The sequence below is a fragment of the Macaca thibetana genome, chromosome 13 (assembly GCF_024542745.1).
Source record: "Macaca thibetana thibetana isolate TM-01 chromosome 13, ASM2454274v1, whole genome shotgun sequence".
Taxonomy (NCBI): domain Eukaryota; kingdom Metazoa; phylum Chordata; class Mammalia; order Primates; family Cercopithecidae; genus Macaca; species Macaca thibetana.
Window position 1 is genome coordinate 12,561,645 of NC_065590.1, and position 18,866 is coordinate 12,580,510.

At 43.2% G+C, this 18,866-nt stretch overlaps 1 protein-coding gene across 2 annotated transcripts in view; it reads left to right on the top strand.

Moving 5' to 3' along the window:
- The first annotated feature begins 1,082 nt into the window (after positions 1–1,082).
- The window catches only part of SMYD1 (SET and MYND domain containing 1), a 45,117-nt gene continuing 27,333 nt past the window's right edge, over positions 1,083–18,866 (top strand). Inside the window, exons 1-2 of one of the 2 annotated variants that reach the window (XM_050754195.1) lie at positions 1,083–1,304; positions 18,516–18,692. In XM_050754195.1, coding sequence (XP_050610152.1) covers positions 1,168–1,304; positions 18,516–18,692 — 314 coding nt within the window. In that variant the 5' untranslated portion in view covers positions 1,083–1,167. The remainder of the gene's footprint in view (positions 1,305–18,515; positions 18,693–18,866) is intronic. The other variant, XM_050754196.1, reaches the window with a different exon arrangement.

Sequence of the window (18,866 nt, forward strand, 5' to 3'; positions counted from 1 at the left end):
ACATTGGTATTTTCCTGGCAGCAGACACATGTTAAAGGAAATTTGATAGAAAGATAGAGATGGGGGTTGCTATTTTTAAAGCCTGCCTTCTCTGTATCCAGCCTGCCTCCAGCATACCAGCATCACCAGCAGTGCTAAGAACAGCTGTGGAGTAGGGGTGCTGTGGGAGACCTAGGTGACACTGAAGAGGAAAAATGCCCCCTTGGAGCCTAAATAGTACTGTTACGTATATGCCAAGGGCTCAGTTTAGCTTCTTCTTTTTTTTTTTTTCTTTTTTTGAGATGGAGTCTCACTCTGTCACCCAGGCTGGGGTGCAATGGCGCAATCTCGGCTCACTGCAACCTCTGCCTCCTGGGTTCCAGCAATTCTCCTGCCTCAGCCTCCCAAGTAGCTGGGATTACAGGCACCTGCTACCACGCCCAGCTAATTTTTGTATATTTAGTAGAGACGGGGTTTCACCATGTTGGTCAGGCTGGTCTTGAACTCCTGACCTCAGGTGATCCACCTGCCTCAGGCTCCCAAGGTGGGGATTACAGGCATGAGCAACCGTGCCCAGCCCTCAGTTTAGCTTCTGCTGCTTCCTGAAAACAGTCCACCCTTGGGAGAGAGACTGAAAAGGGTGGGGCGAGGGGCCCACCTCACTTGAGAAAGTGCAAGCCTGACAGCTGAAGGGTCCCAGAGCAGCAAATATCACCTTGTTTCTCTTGGACTACTCCAGTTGTCTGCTTTTGATTGACAGAGGCATCTGGCTGCTAAAAATACCCTCCTGACCAAATGCTCCCTACTCCAACTAAAGCCGAACAGGATTGTTGCAGTTCAGAACTTAGCATATACAGAGCTTCTGCTTGCAATGGAACCTCTCAAAACTTTTCAGGTCCTATCCCAGAACCATATTAAGCCATGGTCATTTTCTCTTCTGTTAGCTTTGCTGGGTGATGAATGAAACCCTTCCCAGTTCACTTGTTCTCGTGCCTGTCCCATTCCCACCTCCAGAAAAAGTAGCAGAGGGGGAGGTGAGGGCCCAGTGGCTGAGAGCGGGCAGGGAAGGGGAGGTGGCTTGTCCATTTATAGTCTTGCTCTTTGGGATGCTGAAGGTGCTGAAATAGCAATGACAAGAGACTTGGCTCAGTGTTAAATATCTGCTGCGCTGGCCTGACAGACTCTGAGATGACAATAGGGAGAATGGAGAATGTGGAGGTCTTCACTGCTGAGGGCAAAGGCAGGGGTCTGAAGGCCACCAAGGAGTTCTGGGCTGCAGATGTCATCTTTGCTGAGCGGGCTTATTCCGCAGTGGTTTTTGACAGGTATGAAATGTGGGGAGTTGCCTTCTCTCCTGTTGGTTTGGCTGGTGCCAAACTCTAAAATACTTTGCTCTCAAAAATCATCAGGGGAAGGGATAAAATTCATGTGCTCTTTTTTGAACAAAATGACACTTCTGAGAGCTAATTTTTCTGGCATAAATTTTTCTGCAAGGGGTCGTTGCCAGGGTGATTTGCTGTGGCTCCTAGAAGGATGGTGAAGGTGAGCAAAGGCTTCAGGGGCACTTTCTCCCAACATTGGGCAACTTGGCTGAGAGGGTGTGCTGGGAGTGGAAAGGTGGGTGTGGTGCTGTGGGAAACAATTTCCGACAGAAAGCTCTATATTTTTAGCTTTTTTTAATTATAAATATATTACCAGATAAAGTAATTGCTGAGACTTAAAAAAATAATAAACTGTTTGTATATTAATAATTATGAATAACACAGGAATCCACTTATCCTTGAAAAATCAAAGTATCATCCAATCCCAGTCCCCTCTGTCTTTCCTCAGATATTACCTTTGCTATTATTTCATTGTATTTCCTTCTAGAATGTTCCTGTGCTATTACATGTATATATCAGCATTTATCAAAATGGATGGCTGTAGTTTGCTTTTCTTTCTTTCTTTTTTTTTACATAAATGGTGTCATACTTCAGATGTCGTTTTAGAACTTGCTCTTTTCCCTAAACAGCATGTTTTTGATGTCTATCCTTGCAGGAACTATAAATCTATAGATACTTCTTTTAAATTCCAAAGATCTCTTTCCTTTATAGAGCTATACATATAGATTCATATGCTATATGAATCACCAATCTTAATTTTAAATATTTCATCCTATAAATACATGACATTTTATTTATCCATGTCTCTCACCTATTGAGAGACAATTGGTGGTTTTTAATTTTTCATAAAAAAATGAAAATCCTCGATCGTGTCTACCTGTACATATGTGCGATTGTTCTCTAGGCCATAGGACTAGAAGAGGAATTGCTGGGCCATAGGATGTGATGTTTTCAGTTTTATAGGCTCTTCAAACAGGCTCTGTTAAATGTACATTCCCTCTTCTTCACTACCTTGGCCACCCTAGACTACCAAGCTTTTAAATTAGTACTAAATCTTAATTTTAAACAAATTTACATGGTGATCACATTAAAGTGCCAATATTTTCTGAGATCAAGGTTGGGGTGACCTGCTTGACATCTATGTGGTTTGAGTCTGATAACCCAGGCTTTGTGGTTGGCTGGCTGCACTGACCACCCTGGGAAAGGGCACTGCTTCTCAGAGATAACTTTATTAGTATTCACATTCTCTTGTCTTCCTGCCCACTAAGACCTTCAGGGAAAAGGGTGTGAACTGGGGCATATGGCTTACCACCACCCGAGGAATATATGGGGCTGAGGTGACTTTTTCAGGGGGAGCTTGTCTTATTTCATTAATTGTGTGTGTGTGTGTATGTGTGTGTGTCAGGGGAGGGGTGAGTACAGTTAGGGAGCCAGCTGAATTCAGAGTGAAAACACAACCCAGAAACACAGGGACTGTCAACACTAATCCTGGTGCTGCCAGTGAGTTACTGCCTGGCCTTGTGAAGAACATCTCCATTTGCTGCCTCCAATTCCCCAAAGTCAATCTAGCCAATCAGTTCCATTTCAAGAAGGTTAAAGTTGAACGGGCTTTCATTCCATTATAAAAGCAAGGCATTGTCATTTCAGAAAATTTAGAAAGGTAAGATATCACACAACGATAACCACTCTTAACATGTTGGGTATCTATTTTTGGTTTGTTTTAAAACATAGGTTTCATTTGGCTGTAATATACTCATTATACAAGCTATTATGCTTTTTCATTTAATAATTTTGACGTCTTCTGTGCTATTATACACTCTTCAGAGACAGTACTTGAGAGCTACATGTTCTATTACCTGCTGATGACTGACCATTTGGATTGTTTCCATGTTTTTGTTATTATAAATAATTTGTCATTCATTTGAAGTAACAACTATAAAAGCACTTCATGTACATTGAGGATAAATACTACATAAAATCATATATTTTTTTACAGTAGTAATACAAGTGGGATACATGGTATAAATGACCTTTAAAATGATTGAAAAAAAAAATCTAAAAGAGATAGTTTTTTCCAAAAAATGCTTTACCCAAACTTGTCACTGCACAGATGAGGGAGCTATGCTTTCTTTAGTTATACCAGAGACAGTCCAAAGAGGCATTAAAGGAAAGTTTTATGCACTTTAGGCTCCTGGTGAGGCTCAGCCACCGTAGATGAGAAACTTGATTGCAGAGGTGGAACTCATCACCCACAAAAGTCACTGTATAAAACTGGCTTATTCTAATCCATGTTATGGCAAGACAGGCTTTCCTAGTCTTCCACGGAAATGTGGAGAAAGATTATATTTTTAATTGAGCACTGCATTAAATGAAAATTAATTCTTTCAAACTGTGTATTATATATTCTAACATATATATTATCTATTATATTGTATATATTCTAACATATATTATACAAAGCATAGCAATAGATCAACACCAAACCAACTTAACTAGAATATTCCAATATGTTACATCTTCTCTAGCCTGTCCCATGCCTGCTCCAAAGGTAATTATCCTAGGTTTTGTGTTGTATATTCTACTGCCTTTTAAATAATAGTTTTGGCCGGGTGTGGTGGCTCATGCCTGTAATCCCACACTTTGGGAGACCCAGGCAGGCAGATCACCTGAAGTCAGGAGTTCAAGACTAGGCTCACCAATATGGTGAAACCCTGTCTCTACAAAAATAGAAAAATTAGCCGGGCATGATGGCAGGTGCCTGTAATCCCAGCTACTCAGAAGGCTGAGGCGAGAGAATCGCTTAAACCCAGGAGGCAGAGGTTGCAATGAGCCAAGATCGTGCCACTGCACTCCAGCCTGGGTGACAGAGCAAGACTATGTTTCAAAAAAAAAAAAAAAAAGTAATAGTTTAATCACAGTCACATATTTCTAAACAATATATAATTAGTTATGTTTTGTTTTTGATCTTTTAAACAAAGGTACAATATTATATGTGGTTTTATGTCCCTTGCTTCTTTCACTCAAATATTATTCATCTGTATGGTTTTGTGAAACTAATAAAGTGAATAAACTTTGTGTGTGTCTGTGTACCAAATTTATTTTTCCATTCTCCTGTGAATGTTTGCTATGAACATTTTTGTTCCTATCTCTTGGAAAGCAGATACATGAGGTGTGTATCACCGGAGTGTAATTACTAAGCCAGTAATATATGTGTTCTTTGACTTTAAAATATAATGCCATACTGTGAAATGCTGGTTTGTAAACCTGAATTGTGTCTTTGCTAGAATGGGCTTAGTTTAGCATTAGCAGTAACATTCCAGGCCCTTAAATTATGGTCCTTAGTCTGGTTAAGATCTTTTCACCTTTGATGATTAGAAAAACAGGTACTCTTCTTGAAGGTAAGAAAGCGAGAATAAAGCTGGGAAAATTCTTTCAGGCCTAGCTACTATGTAGCACTTGGATTAAGTGCTAGGCCTGACTAATCAATCAGGCACACCTTCCTCCTGAATTCCAATTTGGTCTCAGAATCCCTTCCAGCAGGTCCTCCAGGGGGCTACTACCAATCAATGAGAACTAGCATTTAAAAATGAAGTCTATTTGCCATCCCCTTAGGCATTGTGGTTGGGTGCTAGAAGGGAGTGAAGTACCTTTACCAAGGAGTTGCCTTTTTTGGACACATCATTTTATGGTAGTTGAGATACCAGGGGTGATGCATGAGTGGGTAAAATTGCTCTCTGCCCCTTTAACTCTTCACTTTGAGGTTTTCCAGTTCTCAGGAGGACAGTGAGTGGGAGCTCTGTGGTACCTTAGCCCAAGTGATCCTCCTAGCTTCTACATAGCATGGGGCAACCTGGGAATTCGCAATGCTGATTTTTTTTATTGTTGTTAAGGAAGAAAATAATAATTCTCCGCAATCTTATCATTTGGGGGAAAAAAAAAACCCCAGCTATTAACATTCTGGTGTATATCCTCCTTGTTTTCTGATGCAAATACAATGCATATATAATATTTTCTTGATTCTGGTGAGTTATAGGTGGGGTGGGAGTCCTGGAAGAAACACTACATTATTATTGTTATTATTTTTACTTTTTGAGATGAAATCTTGCTCTGTCACTCAGGCTGGAGTGTAGTGGTGAGATCTCGGCTCACTGCAAACTCTGCCACCTGGGCTCAAGTGATTCTTCTGCCTCAGCCTTCCGAGTAGCTGGGACTGAAGGTGCACGCCACCACACCCAGCTAATTTTTGTATTTTTAGTAGAGACAGGGTTTCACCATGTTGCTCAGGCTGGTCTCCAACTCCCGGCATCAAGTGATCTGCCGGTTTTGGCTTCCCAAAGTGCTAGGATCACAGGTGTGAGCTACTGCGCCTGGCAGAAACACTACATTAAATGTATGCTTTGATTGTAAGACACAAAATATCCCTAAATTCTGGATATTAAAATATGGGAAAAGAAGTTTATTTCAGAATGGAGGGAAAATGGGACATACATAATATGCTATATTTATCAATTCCAGAATACATATTTTAACTTCTCTGAAATCATAATGTATCCTAAAATCTATGGCTCATTATGGTTTAATTGGTATATTTTTTAAAATTTCTTAGTAATGAATAAAAATGGTGCATTTAATAATTTCAAGTTCAATGTAATTAAGTTGTATATACTTTTTCTCTCAAAAAAGCTGGATTATTTTGTAACCTGTTTTATTTACTTCATAAGATGTTGTGAACAACTTTCAAAACCATTAATATCCTTCTACACCATTTTAATGGCTGCATAGTATTCTTTTTGTTGACTTGTATATTAATTTAATTAGATGCCATATTTTTTTTAATTTTTATTTTAGATTTTGGGGGTACATGTGCAGGTTTGCTACATGGGCATATTGTGGGATGCTGAGGTTTGGGCTTCTAATAATCTGCTTGCCCAAGTAGTGAACATGGTACCCTATAGATAGCTTTTCAACTCTTGCCCCTCTCTCTCCCTCTCCCCTTTTGGAATCTCCAGTGTTTATTGTTCACATTTTTGTGTCCATATGTACCCAATGTTTATCTCTCACTTCAAAATGAAAACGTGTTATTTGGTTTTCTGTTTCTGTATTAATTTGCTTAGGAGAATGGCTTCCAGTTGCACCCATATTGCTGCAAAGGACATGATTTTGTTCTTTTTTAACGGCTGTGTAGTATTACAGGGTATATATGCACCATGTTTTCTTTATATAATCCAACATTGATAGGCACCTGGGTTGTTTCCATGTCGTTGCTGCTGTGGATAGTGCTGTGATAAACATATGAGTGCACGTGTGTTTTTGGTAGAATGATTTATTTTCCTTCAGGTAGATATTCAGTAATGGGATTGCTGGGTCGAATGGTAATTCTAGTTTTAGTTTTTGGGGAACTCTCCAGGCTGCTTTCTACAAGGGCTGAACTAATTCGTAGATGCTTTGTTTTGGATGTCAAGGGTCTGCTCTTTTTCCTAGTAGATCTTCCCATATATCTCTGATTATGTATTAAAGACAAATTCCTACAAGTACAAATTTTGAATTCAAAAGACATTTTTAAGGCTTTTGATATAGATTTCCAAATTACCTCACCAAAGGAGAACATACATTTTTCTACTAGCAGCACAGGAGTTGCCTCCTCATCCCAATACTGGCCAACACAGAAAACTACTTCACTTTTTCATGTTTGTCAATTAAATCTGTTAAAACTTATCTTAGTATTGTTTTAAGTTGAATTTTTTATTATGAATTGTTGTTTTCTTTTGATGCCCTCAATTTTTTTTTTTTCCTGTGGCCCAGGCTGGAGTGCAGTGGCGCAATCTCGGCTCACTGCAAGCTCCGCCTCCCGGGTTCACGCCATTCTCCTGCCTCAGCCTCCCGAGTAGCTGGGACTACAAGTGCCTGCACCACGCCAGGCTAATTTTTTTTTTTTATGTTTTAGTAGAGACGGGGTTTCACCGTGTTAGCCAGGATGGTCCGATCTCCTGACCTCATGATCTGCCTGCCTTGGCTTCCCAAAGTGCTGGGATTACAGGTGTGAGCCACCGCACCCGGCTGATGCCCTCAATTTTTAAGTATATGCATAACTCATTTGTTTATTACTCCTTTATGTCTAGTTCTCCCCTCTGTTACCTAGCTCGATGCACACAACAGATGCTCAATAAATACTTGTGGAAAGAATCAGGGAGGGAAGGAAAGAGAGAGAAAGAGAGAGGGAAAGAACATGGGGTTTCACCATGTTGCCCAGGCTGGTCTCAAACTACTGACCTCAAGAGATTTGCCTGCCTCAGCCTCCGAAAGTGCTGGGATTACAAGCTTGAGCCCCTAGGCACCCAGCCTTTAGTTCCTTTTGCTGCTGTAGCAAACTACTGTAACTTCAATGGCTGAAAACAACACAAGTTTATTATCTTATAGTCCTGGAGGTTAGAAGTCTAAAAACAGGCTGATACTTCTGTTTCTTCACTATCTCCATCTTCTTGAGGCTGCCCACATTCCTTGGCTCATGGCCCCCTTCCTGAATCTTTAAAGCCAGCACTGTAACATCTTGTTCCCCTCTGACCTCCTGCCTCCTCTGAAGGACCTTGCAATTGCATTAGGCCCACCTAGGTAATTCGGGATACTGTCCTTGTCTCAAGGTCTTTAACTTAATCACACATGCAAAGTTCCTCTGCCATGTAATGTGACCTATTTACAGGTTCTGGGGATTAGGACATTGACAATTTTTGGGGGGCTATTATTTAGTCTACCCCAACCAATAAGAATTTTCTAGATTGATCCAATTCATCACAAAATATGCTAAGAAGGAGCAAGGACAGTTAGTGGATTTTTTTAAAGTTTTTTAAATAAAAACTTGAACAGTCTCTAAATTATTCTGGTTACAAAGTTGAAAGTGTTCAGGAGATTATGTATATATAGTGTGTGTATAGGTAAAAAGATAGTGGGGAACATGAGAAAGAGTTGAGTATTTGTAAATAAATTACTGACAACCAGGCTTTTTTTGAAAATGGAACCAGTTATGAGCTTTCTTAGGTGCAGCAGAGCCGGTGGGGTTTAGTCAGTGTAATTCTGTGTGAGCCTGTGGCAATGGCAGGATTAGCCCTGGCAGACACACAAACACACATGTGGCCTTTAATCTGATAACAGCTGGTGGTTGGTTAGTGGGGGATAAATGATGCTATAAATGGAAATAATTTAATGAAAGGATTAGAGAAATTCTGGAACAATTAGTTCAGAAAATGAGTAAGTGTTAAAGTATTCAAGTGACAGCCTTGAATGTTTGCATTGGATGTTGAGAATAACCACAGTTGATTTAGAATTCTGCTTTTCATTTGGCACTTTCAGCCACAGAGGCATGACATGTCGATATGTTACACAGTCTATTGTGAGTTGTATTGCTAAATATCGCTCAATAATTCTTAAATCCAGAAGTCTGAGAATGATTGCCTTTTAAAGATGGATTAGATCAAATGGCAGGTTGTCCCCATAATAATGCTATCTTTACCCACTCACATCCGAGCATGTGTTCTGAACATGAATTGAGGGGTGTGCTTCAGCTAGGTCATGTAAATGTATACAGGTCTTTGTAGGGTATGTGAGCTGTGGCAGAGAAAATCTTGAGAGTTGGTGTTTTAATAAAAAAAGGGATGTTAAAAATAAATTGGCAATATCCAGGCTTGATCCAAGAAAACAGTACCTTCTAATTCTTTTTTTTTTTTTTTTTTTTTAGATAGGGTCTCACTCTATTGCTCAGGCTGGAGTGTCATGGCACAGTCATGGCTCACTGCAGCCTTTACCTGCTGGGCTCAAGCCATCCTCCCACCTCAGCCTCTGGAGTAGCTGGGACTACAGGTGCCCACCACCATGGCTGGCTAATGTTTTATTTTTGTTTTTTTGTAGAGACAGTGTTCTCTACTGGACACTATTTTGCCCAGGCTGATCTCAAACTCCTGGGCTCAAGTGATCCTCCTGCCTCAGCCTTCCAAAGTTCTGGGATTACAGGTGTGAGCCACTGCCCCTGGCCCCCACTGACTTCTTATGTCAAGGTATTTAATAGTCAGTGCAAACATGAATCTCATGATCTCATCCAGCGGCTACCTTTGTCTCCTATATGTATACCCTGACATGGACACATTTGCCTCATATCAGTTCCTCTTTCTGGAAGACCTCTACCTTCTCTGAGTACAAACTCAGCCCATCTCTCGAGGTCAGAACAATGCCTCCTCATCTCGCAGGTGATTGCCTTTCTAGATTGCCTCCCCTACCTCCGTTGAAGTAGTCTCTCTTCCTCGAAACTTACAGCAAGTTACCATGTTCATGGAATGTTGTGGGTCCTGCCTTGTTTATACATGTTTATGCCCCATCCCAGCCTGGGGACTGCTTGAAGGCAAGGTCGGTGTCTCCTTTATCTTTTAAGGCCGTCTATTACCTAGCTCAATGCACATAACAGATGCTCAACAAATACTTGCAGAAAGAGGCAGGGAGGGAAGGAAAGACAGAGGGAAAGAAGAAAAAAAGAAGGAATGAGAAAAAGAATTTAAAATATTGTGAAGTTATCTGGGTACTTGAGGGACGAGATGTTCTTTAAGACATCTACTCACAGGCTGGGCGAGGTGGCTCATGCCTGTAATCCCAGCATTTTGGGAAGCTGAGGCAGGCAGATTACTTGAACTCAGGAGTTTGAGACCAGCCTGGGCAACATAATAAGACTCCATCTCTACAAAAAAAATAAAATCAAGCCGAGCCTGGTGGCCTGTGCCTGTAGTCCCAGCTACTAGGGAGGCTAAGGTGGGAGGGTCGCTTGAGCCCAGGAGTTTGAGGCTGCAATGAGCCGTGATTACGCCATTGCATTCCAGCCTGGAGGACAGAGAAAGACCCTGTCTCTTAAAAAAGAAAAAAAAAAAAAGACACTTCCCTCTAATTTTTGAGGAGAGACCTTCTGGCAGGCTGGGAGTTTATAAGCAGCCCTGAAAGACAGAACTGTTGAACTGTTGGTCCAGTCCTCTCTTGCTGAGTTTTTAGGGGGCTTGCCCACCATGCAGGCACCTTGTCTTTGCATGTATCTGTCCGTGAGCAACTATTTCCATACAAGGAGCTGAGCAGCAGCTGCCCTTCCAGCCCTCTTCACTCTGACAGATCACAGAATCCAGCAGGGCTGCAGAGCAGAGTGAGAGGGGACCAGCTGCTGGAGCAGGCACATTCAAGGCTGCAGGCCAAGCAGGTGGACTTTGTAGCTGCATCCGCCTTCTGTGTGCTAGGAGTAGAGTCCGGCGTCAGGGACTCTTAAGAGAATAATATCCCTGTGAGGATAATGATTATGGCTACTCTAAAGGTTGCTGTGAAGATTTTTTAAAAAACGAATCACTAAAAACATCTCTTTGAAATGGCAAAGTGCTGTGTAAGTGGGAGTTGATACCTTTTGGTGTGAATAGGAATATGAGACTGGGGAGAAACGAGACTTGCTGAAGGTCACCCAGCTAAGCCTGCCTGGGACAAATGCTCTTTCTCGGAATCCAAAAAGTGGCTTTAGGACTTCGTGTCATTTGGACGCTCTCCTGCACTGGGGCCAGTAAGGTGGGGGAGGGATGGGCATTTCTTTCTTTCTTTCTTTTTTTTGAGATGGAGTCTCACATTGTCGCCCAGGCTGGAGTGCAGTGGCACGATCTTGGTTCACTGCAAGCTCCGCCTCCCAGGTTCTCCTGCCATTCTCCTGCCTCAGCCTCCTTAGTAGCTGGGATTACAGGCGCCCACCACCACACCTGGCTAGTTATTTGTATTTTTAGTAGAGACAGGGTTTCACTATGTTGGTCAGGCTGGTCTCAGACACCTGACCTCATAATCTGCCCTCCTCGGCCTCCCAGAGTGCTGGGATTACAGGCATGAGCCACCGTGCCTGGCCAGGATGGGCATTTCTGTCAGGGGAGTGCCCTTGTCCCCATACAATGTTCTCCTGTAGCTGCACTGTCTTCCTTTCTGGTAGCTGCCTGGAATAAGCTGGCGCTGGGGATGAGAGGAACTCGGTGATTAACCTGGCCCAGCCCTGTCTGAGTGACAGGCAGGATGGGTGGCTTGGGCTGATGTCTGCTGAGCACTTATCCAGTGCCAGGCTCTGTGCTGACCACCTTACACGTGTGATTTCTTTTAACCCTAAAATCACTATGAGAGTGGTGAGATTTCAGAACTTCTTTGTAATTTTCATCTTTTTTTTTTTTTTTTTTTTTTTGAGACGGAGTCTCGCTCTGTCGCCCGGGCTGGAGTGCAGTGGCGCGATCTCGGCTCACTGCAAGCTCCGCCTCCCGGGTTCACGCCATTCTCCTGCCTCAGCCTCCCGAGTAGCTGGGACTACAGGCGCCCGCCGCCTCGCCCGGCTAATTTTTTGCATTTTTAGTAGAGACGGGGTTTCACCGTGTTAGCCAGGATGGTCTCGATCTCCTGACCTCGTGATCCGCCCGCCTCGGCCTCCCAAAGTGCTGGGATTACAGGCGTGAGCCACCGCGCCCGGCCGTAATTTTCATCTTGCTTGAATTTTTAAAAATAGTATATTTCATTCAAAAGTACTGGTCAGTGGTCTAAAAGATAGCAAGATCTAGGTGTTGCTACTCCCATTTTCACATAAGGAAACAAAAGCTTGGAGAAGTCAGGGGACTTGCTCAAGGTCACACAGCCAGTAGATACTGGAGTCAGGAGAAGAACCCGGCTCTGACCAACTCTAGGTTTGACCTTCCGTAACACCCAACCCCATGCCAAGGAGGGGAGATGGGAACCAGAGGGACAGGCTTAAAAAAATTTTGGACTAGATTTGAAATAAAACAAAAAATTTCCCTTTCCTGTCTACTTGACACATCTCGGTGTATCCCACCAGAAGGAGCAGGATTTGGGTTTTCTCTCATCTCCACATTCTTGCTACTCAAAGTTGAAGCATCAGTATTGCCTGGGAGCTTGTTAGAAATGCAGAATCCCAGCCCCCACCCCACATACTAAATCTGAACCCGAGTTTTAACAAAATTGCTGGTGACGTGTGTGCACACTGAAGTTCCAGAAGTTCGACTCTGCATCCTCCTTCTCCCCAGCTCCAGTCTTGTGGCTAAGCCCTACCAGCAGCTGCGGGCATAGAGAAAAGGTCAGCTTCATCCCAAAGGAAGCCTACATTTAAGAAAGATAGGCCGGGCGCGGTGGCTCAAGCCTGTAATCCCAGCACTTTGGGAGGCCGAGGCGGGCGGATCACAAGGTCAGGAGATCGAGACCACAGTGAAACCCCGTCTCTACTAAAAATACAAAAAAAGAAAATTAGCCGGGCGCGGTGGCGGGCGCCTGTAGTCCCAGCTACTCAGGAGGCTGAGGCAGGAGAATGGCGGGAACCTGGGAGGCGGAGCTTGCAGTGAGCCGAGATCGCGCCACTGCACTCCAGCCTGGGCAACAGCGTGAGACTCCGTCTCAAAAAAAAAAAAAAAAAAAAAAAAGAAAGATAACTCAATGCTTCCCGGGTTTCACCAGCTTTTAAAAATTGGCTCTAGGCCCTAGCAAAATTACAGAATGGGATATAAAATAGATCTGTGATCCTGAAGGAACTATTTGGTGGTTCATATTTGGAACCCACCCAAGTTCACTATGGGAAAAGAAATCATTGATCACATTTTCTTTTTATGAAAAGTATTTGAAGTTTATTACAGCAAAGAATCTCATGAGATAACATGAATTATTTAATAGCAAAGAATCTCATGAGATAACATGAATTATTTAATAGCAAAGAATCTCATGGACATAACATGAATTGATCCAAAGCCTGATAAAATGATTATATAAGTGTAATGTTCTTCCTGTCACCCAATCTTGAGTGAAGGCTGCTTTGCAGCACCTTAAGGTTCTGTCTCCTGGTCACGGTGGTTATTAGTGACTTTGAGAACATGAGGGTCATGTCACTGGAATTTATTCTTAGGGACATAATATAGCTACAGTTAATAGCAGATAGATTGTTCTCTAATCAGGCCCTAGTAGAAGTGTATTAAGTTAGTTCATGGGAGCTTGGAGGCAAATGCCAGGGGAGACATATTCTTTCTCTTGGAGCCAGGCTAGGAAAACTTGCCGTAATAAACCTCACAAGCAGCATGGACTAAGTAAGGACAGGGTTGTGTGAGGGGTCCATTCCTGATGTCTACAATAAGGTCATTAGTAAGGGGTCTTTGTACAGAATTGAAAAACAATAATCCCAGCATTTTGGGAGGCTGAGGTGGTCAGGAGTTCCAGACCAGCCTGACCAACATGGTGAAATTCCATCTCTACTAAAAAATACAAAAATTAGCCATGCATGGTGGCGGGTGCCTGTAATCCCAGCTACTCGGGAGGCTGAGGCAGGAGAATCACTCGAACCTGGGAGGCAGAGATTGCAGTGAGCCGAGATTATGCCACTGCACTCCAGCCTGGGCTACAGAGCGAGACTCTGTCTCAAAACAAAAAACAAAAAACAATAAAAGTCAATCTTTTTTTGTTATCACCATGTACCAGCAATTCTAAACAACGTCAAGGATAAAATACTTCTCCTCACTCCAAAATCCGTATGAGTCTAAGTTCTGAAAAACTGCTGTTGGGTAAACCTCATTTTAGCACATTTTAAAATTGCCTATCTTTTAATAAACATTGCATTCTGCCTGGAAGTTAATTCTGAGGACCTTCGGTTATACAGTCAGCCATGTGGACTCAACTACATGTGTTCATTGTGAAAGTAAATTCTTAAACTTCAGAGTTATTCCAGATTGTGTTGGCCACAGTCTATGTCTCCAATCCTTGTGATACCATATATTCCCACATTTTTAAGTAGATTAGAAATAAGCAGTGACTATAAAGATGAAGACTCAAAATTTGTTATTCGAAGTGTTTACCTAGGTGATTTTCATTTGTGTTTGAAATTTAAAACAATAAAACAGAATTGTGAAGAGTAATGTTTTTGTTTGGTAGGCACACATATTAGTGTATACATGAAATATGAATGTGTGAATATATGTATATGAATAAAAAGATGAGGATATTGTACTAGGCTATTCTAAAATGTCAATTTGGGTGTAAAATATGAGAGTAGTTCTGGTGTGGGGTCGCTCTCTGATGGGCGACCTTGGAACAGACAAGCATAAAGTTACAAGTGACCGGTTACAAGGGACAGACAGCATGATTGTGCTTGTGTCTAACTGTTCCCTCTCCAGACCACCTCTTGGCTCTCCTCCCATTCTCTCCTGCCTTGGGTTTGTATTCCTGGTATGAGCCCTGATGCCCCAGAGGTGGACATCTGCTCCTCCTTCCTCGTTCCTAACCTAAGACAGACTCTGAAATTTGCAGATGACTCAGAGATTAGCATACCAATATGAAAGATGACAGAAGAAAATTCAAAATGACCTTGACGTTTTGGAATGCTACACTGAAAACCATCAGTTAGGAATAAATGTGAAGACTCCACTTCAAGTTTAAAAATTCAGTGTCACAAAGGAGCTTTTAGGCTGATGGATGTAGTCTTTACTTATTTATTTATTTTTATTTTTTATTTTTAATTTTTTCGAGATAGAGTCTCACTCTGTCGCCCAGGCTGGAGTGCAGTGGTGCAATCTTGGCTCGCTGCAAGCTCCGCCTCCCTGGTTCAAGCAAGTCTCCTGCCTCAGCCTTCTGAGTAGCTGGGACTATAGACACGTGCCACCACGCCCAACTAATTTTTGTATTTTTAGTAGGGACTGGATTTTGCCATGTTGGCCAGGCTAGTCTCAAACTCCTGACCTTAGATGATCCACCTGCCTTGGCCTCCCAAGGTGCTGGGATTACAGGTGTAAGCCACCGTGCCCGGCCTGGATATGTTTATTATCTTGATTGTGATGATGGTTTTGTGGGTAGATGCATATGTCAGAACCTATCAAAGTGTTCTTTTTTTTTTTTTTTTTTTTTTAACACTTATTGTATGTCAATCATACCTCCATAAAGATGTCTAGAAAATGCAATGCTGTGTAGACAAACAGAGTGGAAACTCTGGCTTGACTGCAGCACCTTTGAGAAAGCTTGGGAGGTTCTACTGATTATACTTGTAATTTGACCCTAATTTTTTTTTTCTTTCTTTCTTTTTTTTTTTGAGGCAGAGTCTTGCTTTGTCACCCAGGCTGGATTGCTGTGGCACGATCTCGACTCACTGCAATCTCTGTCCCTGGGTTCAAGCAATTCTCCTGCTTCAGACTCCTAAGTAGCTGGGATTACAGGCATGTGCCACCATGACCAACTAATTTCTGTATTTTTAGTAGAGACAGGGTTTTACCATGTTGGCCAGGCTGTTCTCAAACTCCTGACCTCAGGTCATCCGCTCGCCTCGGCTTCCCAAAGTGCTGGGATTACAGGTGTGAGCCACTGCACCCGGCCGTTTGACTCTAAATTAATGTGAGGTTTTCACTAAAGAAACTAATGGAAGCACAATGTGGAGATCCGGCAAGCGTGCATGGCACCACATCTGAATAGTATACTCTGCTCTGGGCACCATAATTGTGAGGTGTTGACACCCAAGCTCTCACCTGTGTTTGGCCAGGAGACAAGATTTGGAGCCTTCTTGGAATCCAATTTACTTGGATTTTTCAGCAGTCCAGTTCCTGCTAATGAACTGCAAATTCCTGCCAGAAAATGCAATCCTGATTTGAGGTAGATGTAAGAAATTCATTGCTCTCCATCGGCAGGGGTTTAGAGAGTTCACTAAGTGGCCAGGGTTCCCTGTAGGCCCCATGTGCTCTATTCTGCTGGGGCACTTATGACAAATGACGTTCTCAGGGAGGGTGCACCCTCTGTGGCCTAGTTATGACGGGCTGTGGAACCTGTGCAGTTCTCAGTATGCTAGTGTGATTCTTCTCCTCCTCGTTCACTAGGAAAGTTTAAGGGAAGGCAAGTTTAAGGGCGAGGAAGCTGTTACTGTGAGGATAACCTTGAATCTGCTCTAAATTAGAAATAAACACTGACCTTTCATGCCCTCGAGTACTTTATGATTGTTAACAAATTAGTAGCAATGCACCTCCTAGTGGATGGGGATACAACGGTGTGTTGAGCTGGCCAGCCAGAGGCTGAAAACTGCCTGGACTTTAGGAAGCCCAGGATGTAGCATAGAGCAGTAACCTCTGCCGTGCCCTCAGCTGGCTCTGCACCTGTCTATCCCCTTCTAGATGCCATGCTGGGATCAGTGCTAGGGGTCAGGCTCAAGGGTCAGGCCTGGCCTTTGGGCTGGTCCGTGAGCCTGACCCCCTGGCACTGGCCAGCACATGTTGCTTGATTTCTCAGCTAAACCCACCCTCTTGTGGCTACAGGGATTTCTGTAGATATATCAGAGGCCACTAGAAAGGTGCAAGAATTCTAGAAACCATGTACAAGGAATTGTTTAAAGATCTGGGAGTATTTAACTTGGAGGAGAGAAATGAATGGGAAGCAAGGCAGTGGTCTTCAAATTCTTGAAGAACTGATCTGACCAGGCTTGTTCCATTGGGCAAGGACCCAGAAGGCCAAATTAGAGTACAGGAGTAGGTTTTCTGGGGAGGCAAATTCAAGCTTAACACAAGGAGGAAGTTTGCAACAATTAGGACTGGCCAACAATGAACTGACTGTTCTCAGAAACAGCGAACTCCTTTTCACTGTGGGAATTAGAATATTCATGGCCAGGGATGTACACAAAAGATTTCTGTGCTTGAATGTTCTGTGGAAGTTTCTCCCTCCAGGCTCTAGAATTCTGCGGTTTTAAAAGCTCCTGTGTTCTTATACTTTTGAGGTCCCTGTTTAGACTGTGGACTCCTACCTGAGTTTACCCATCCACTTGCTTCCCAGGAGCTCAGCGCTCCCCTGCAGATCATTGAACTGGTTTTCATTATTTCTTTGCTTCAGTGGTTGGGATTTCTCTTCCTCACATTGCAGGAGCATGAGGTTGAGGCCCAGAGATTCTGTGCATCATACCAGATTTCCCTCACTCTGGATGTCAGGCTATGTCCTGAAATACATTTCCTATGGAGCCTATGCCCTTTTCTGTTTGAATGATGGGTTTAACATGGGGGACACAGGGCTCTCTAATGGGAACACTAAGAGGCTGGAAGCACCGGGTGAGGATCCTCATCTTCTCACAACTCTCTCCCTCACCCATCGAATGGGCTTGCATTTTCCTCTTCATCACTTCCATCCTCGCTGTGAGCTGGGAGAATATGTCAATGACAGTGAAATCAGTAACCCTGTCATTCTTACTGTTGCAAAACACACAGACTGTGACATATATCATAGTGTGTAGATATTCTTTTGCATACAATACTATGATGCTCTTGTCCCATCATACTGTAGATCATTATGATTTGTTGTACTTTGGGAAAGGGGACACTACATTTCAACAATGAGAAAGACATGTCGCCAAAATGCCCCCTCCAACACAGTGCCAATGACCTGTGACTTCAGGCGAGGGTATCATAAGGAATTCAAGTGTCTTCTCCAAAGAGTCTAGGACCCCCCTGTGCTCCCCTGTCATAATATTCACCACACTGCACGTTCAATTGTTTCTCTAGTAATTTGTGGTATTCCCAATGCCTAACACACTTAGGTCATGAATTTACCCTTCCTGAATTGAAGGGCTTATATGCAGAGGATAAGAGTGTCCTCCACATGGGGGTCACTTAAAAATATTTGGTAGGCCAGGTGTGGGCACTCACGTCTGTAATCCCAGCACTTTGGGAGGCCGAGGTGAGTGGATAACTTGTTGGGAGTTCGAGACCAGCCTGAATAATGTGGTGAAACCTTGTCTGTACTAAAAATACAAAAATTAGCCGGGTGTGGTGGCACGTGCCTATAATCCCAGTTACTTGGGAGGTTGAGGCAGAAGAATTGCTTGAACCTGGGAGGTGGAGGTTGCAGTGAGCCGAGATCGTGGCACTGCACTCCAGCCTGGGCGACAGAGCGAGACTCCGTCTCAAGAAACAAACAAACAAAAATTGCTAAAGGAATTGTTATTGCCGAGAAGGGCCTTTGGAAGCCCAGGCGCCTCATTTTGGAAGATGGAAATCTGAAGTTTAGACAGACAAGGACCAGTCAGCTGAACCCAGTACCAGAATGCCGTGTTCCACTGGCTGTATGGTGCCCTTTCCACTGTGCTCCCAATCACGTGTCTTCTCTCTCCATTTCCAGCCTTGTTAATTTTGTGTGCCACACCTGCTTCAAGAGGCAGGAGAAGCTCCATCGCTGTGGGCAGTGCAAGTTTGCCCATTACTGCGACCGCACCTGCCAGAAAGATGCTTGGTTGAACCACAAGAATGAGTGTTCGGCCATCAAGAGATACGGGAAAGTACCCAATGAGAACATCAGGTGAGAGCTGGGCCCCATGGTGGTGCTTCAAATTTCCAAATGTCAGGCTGGAATGGCCTCTGTAACGGCATTCCCAGATCTAAGGAAGCCAAGCTGAGTGCAAGTCAGGAAAGAGCCTCAAAGACTGGATATGGTCACTTCTGTTCACTCCCTTAAGGTCTAACAGGGAGAACT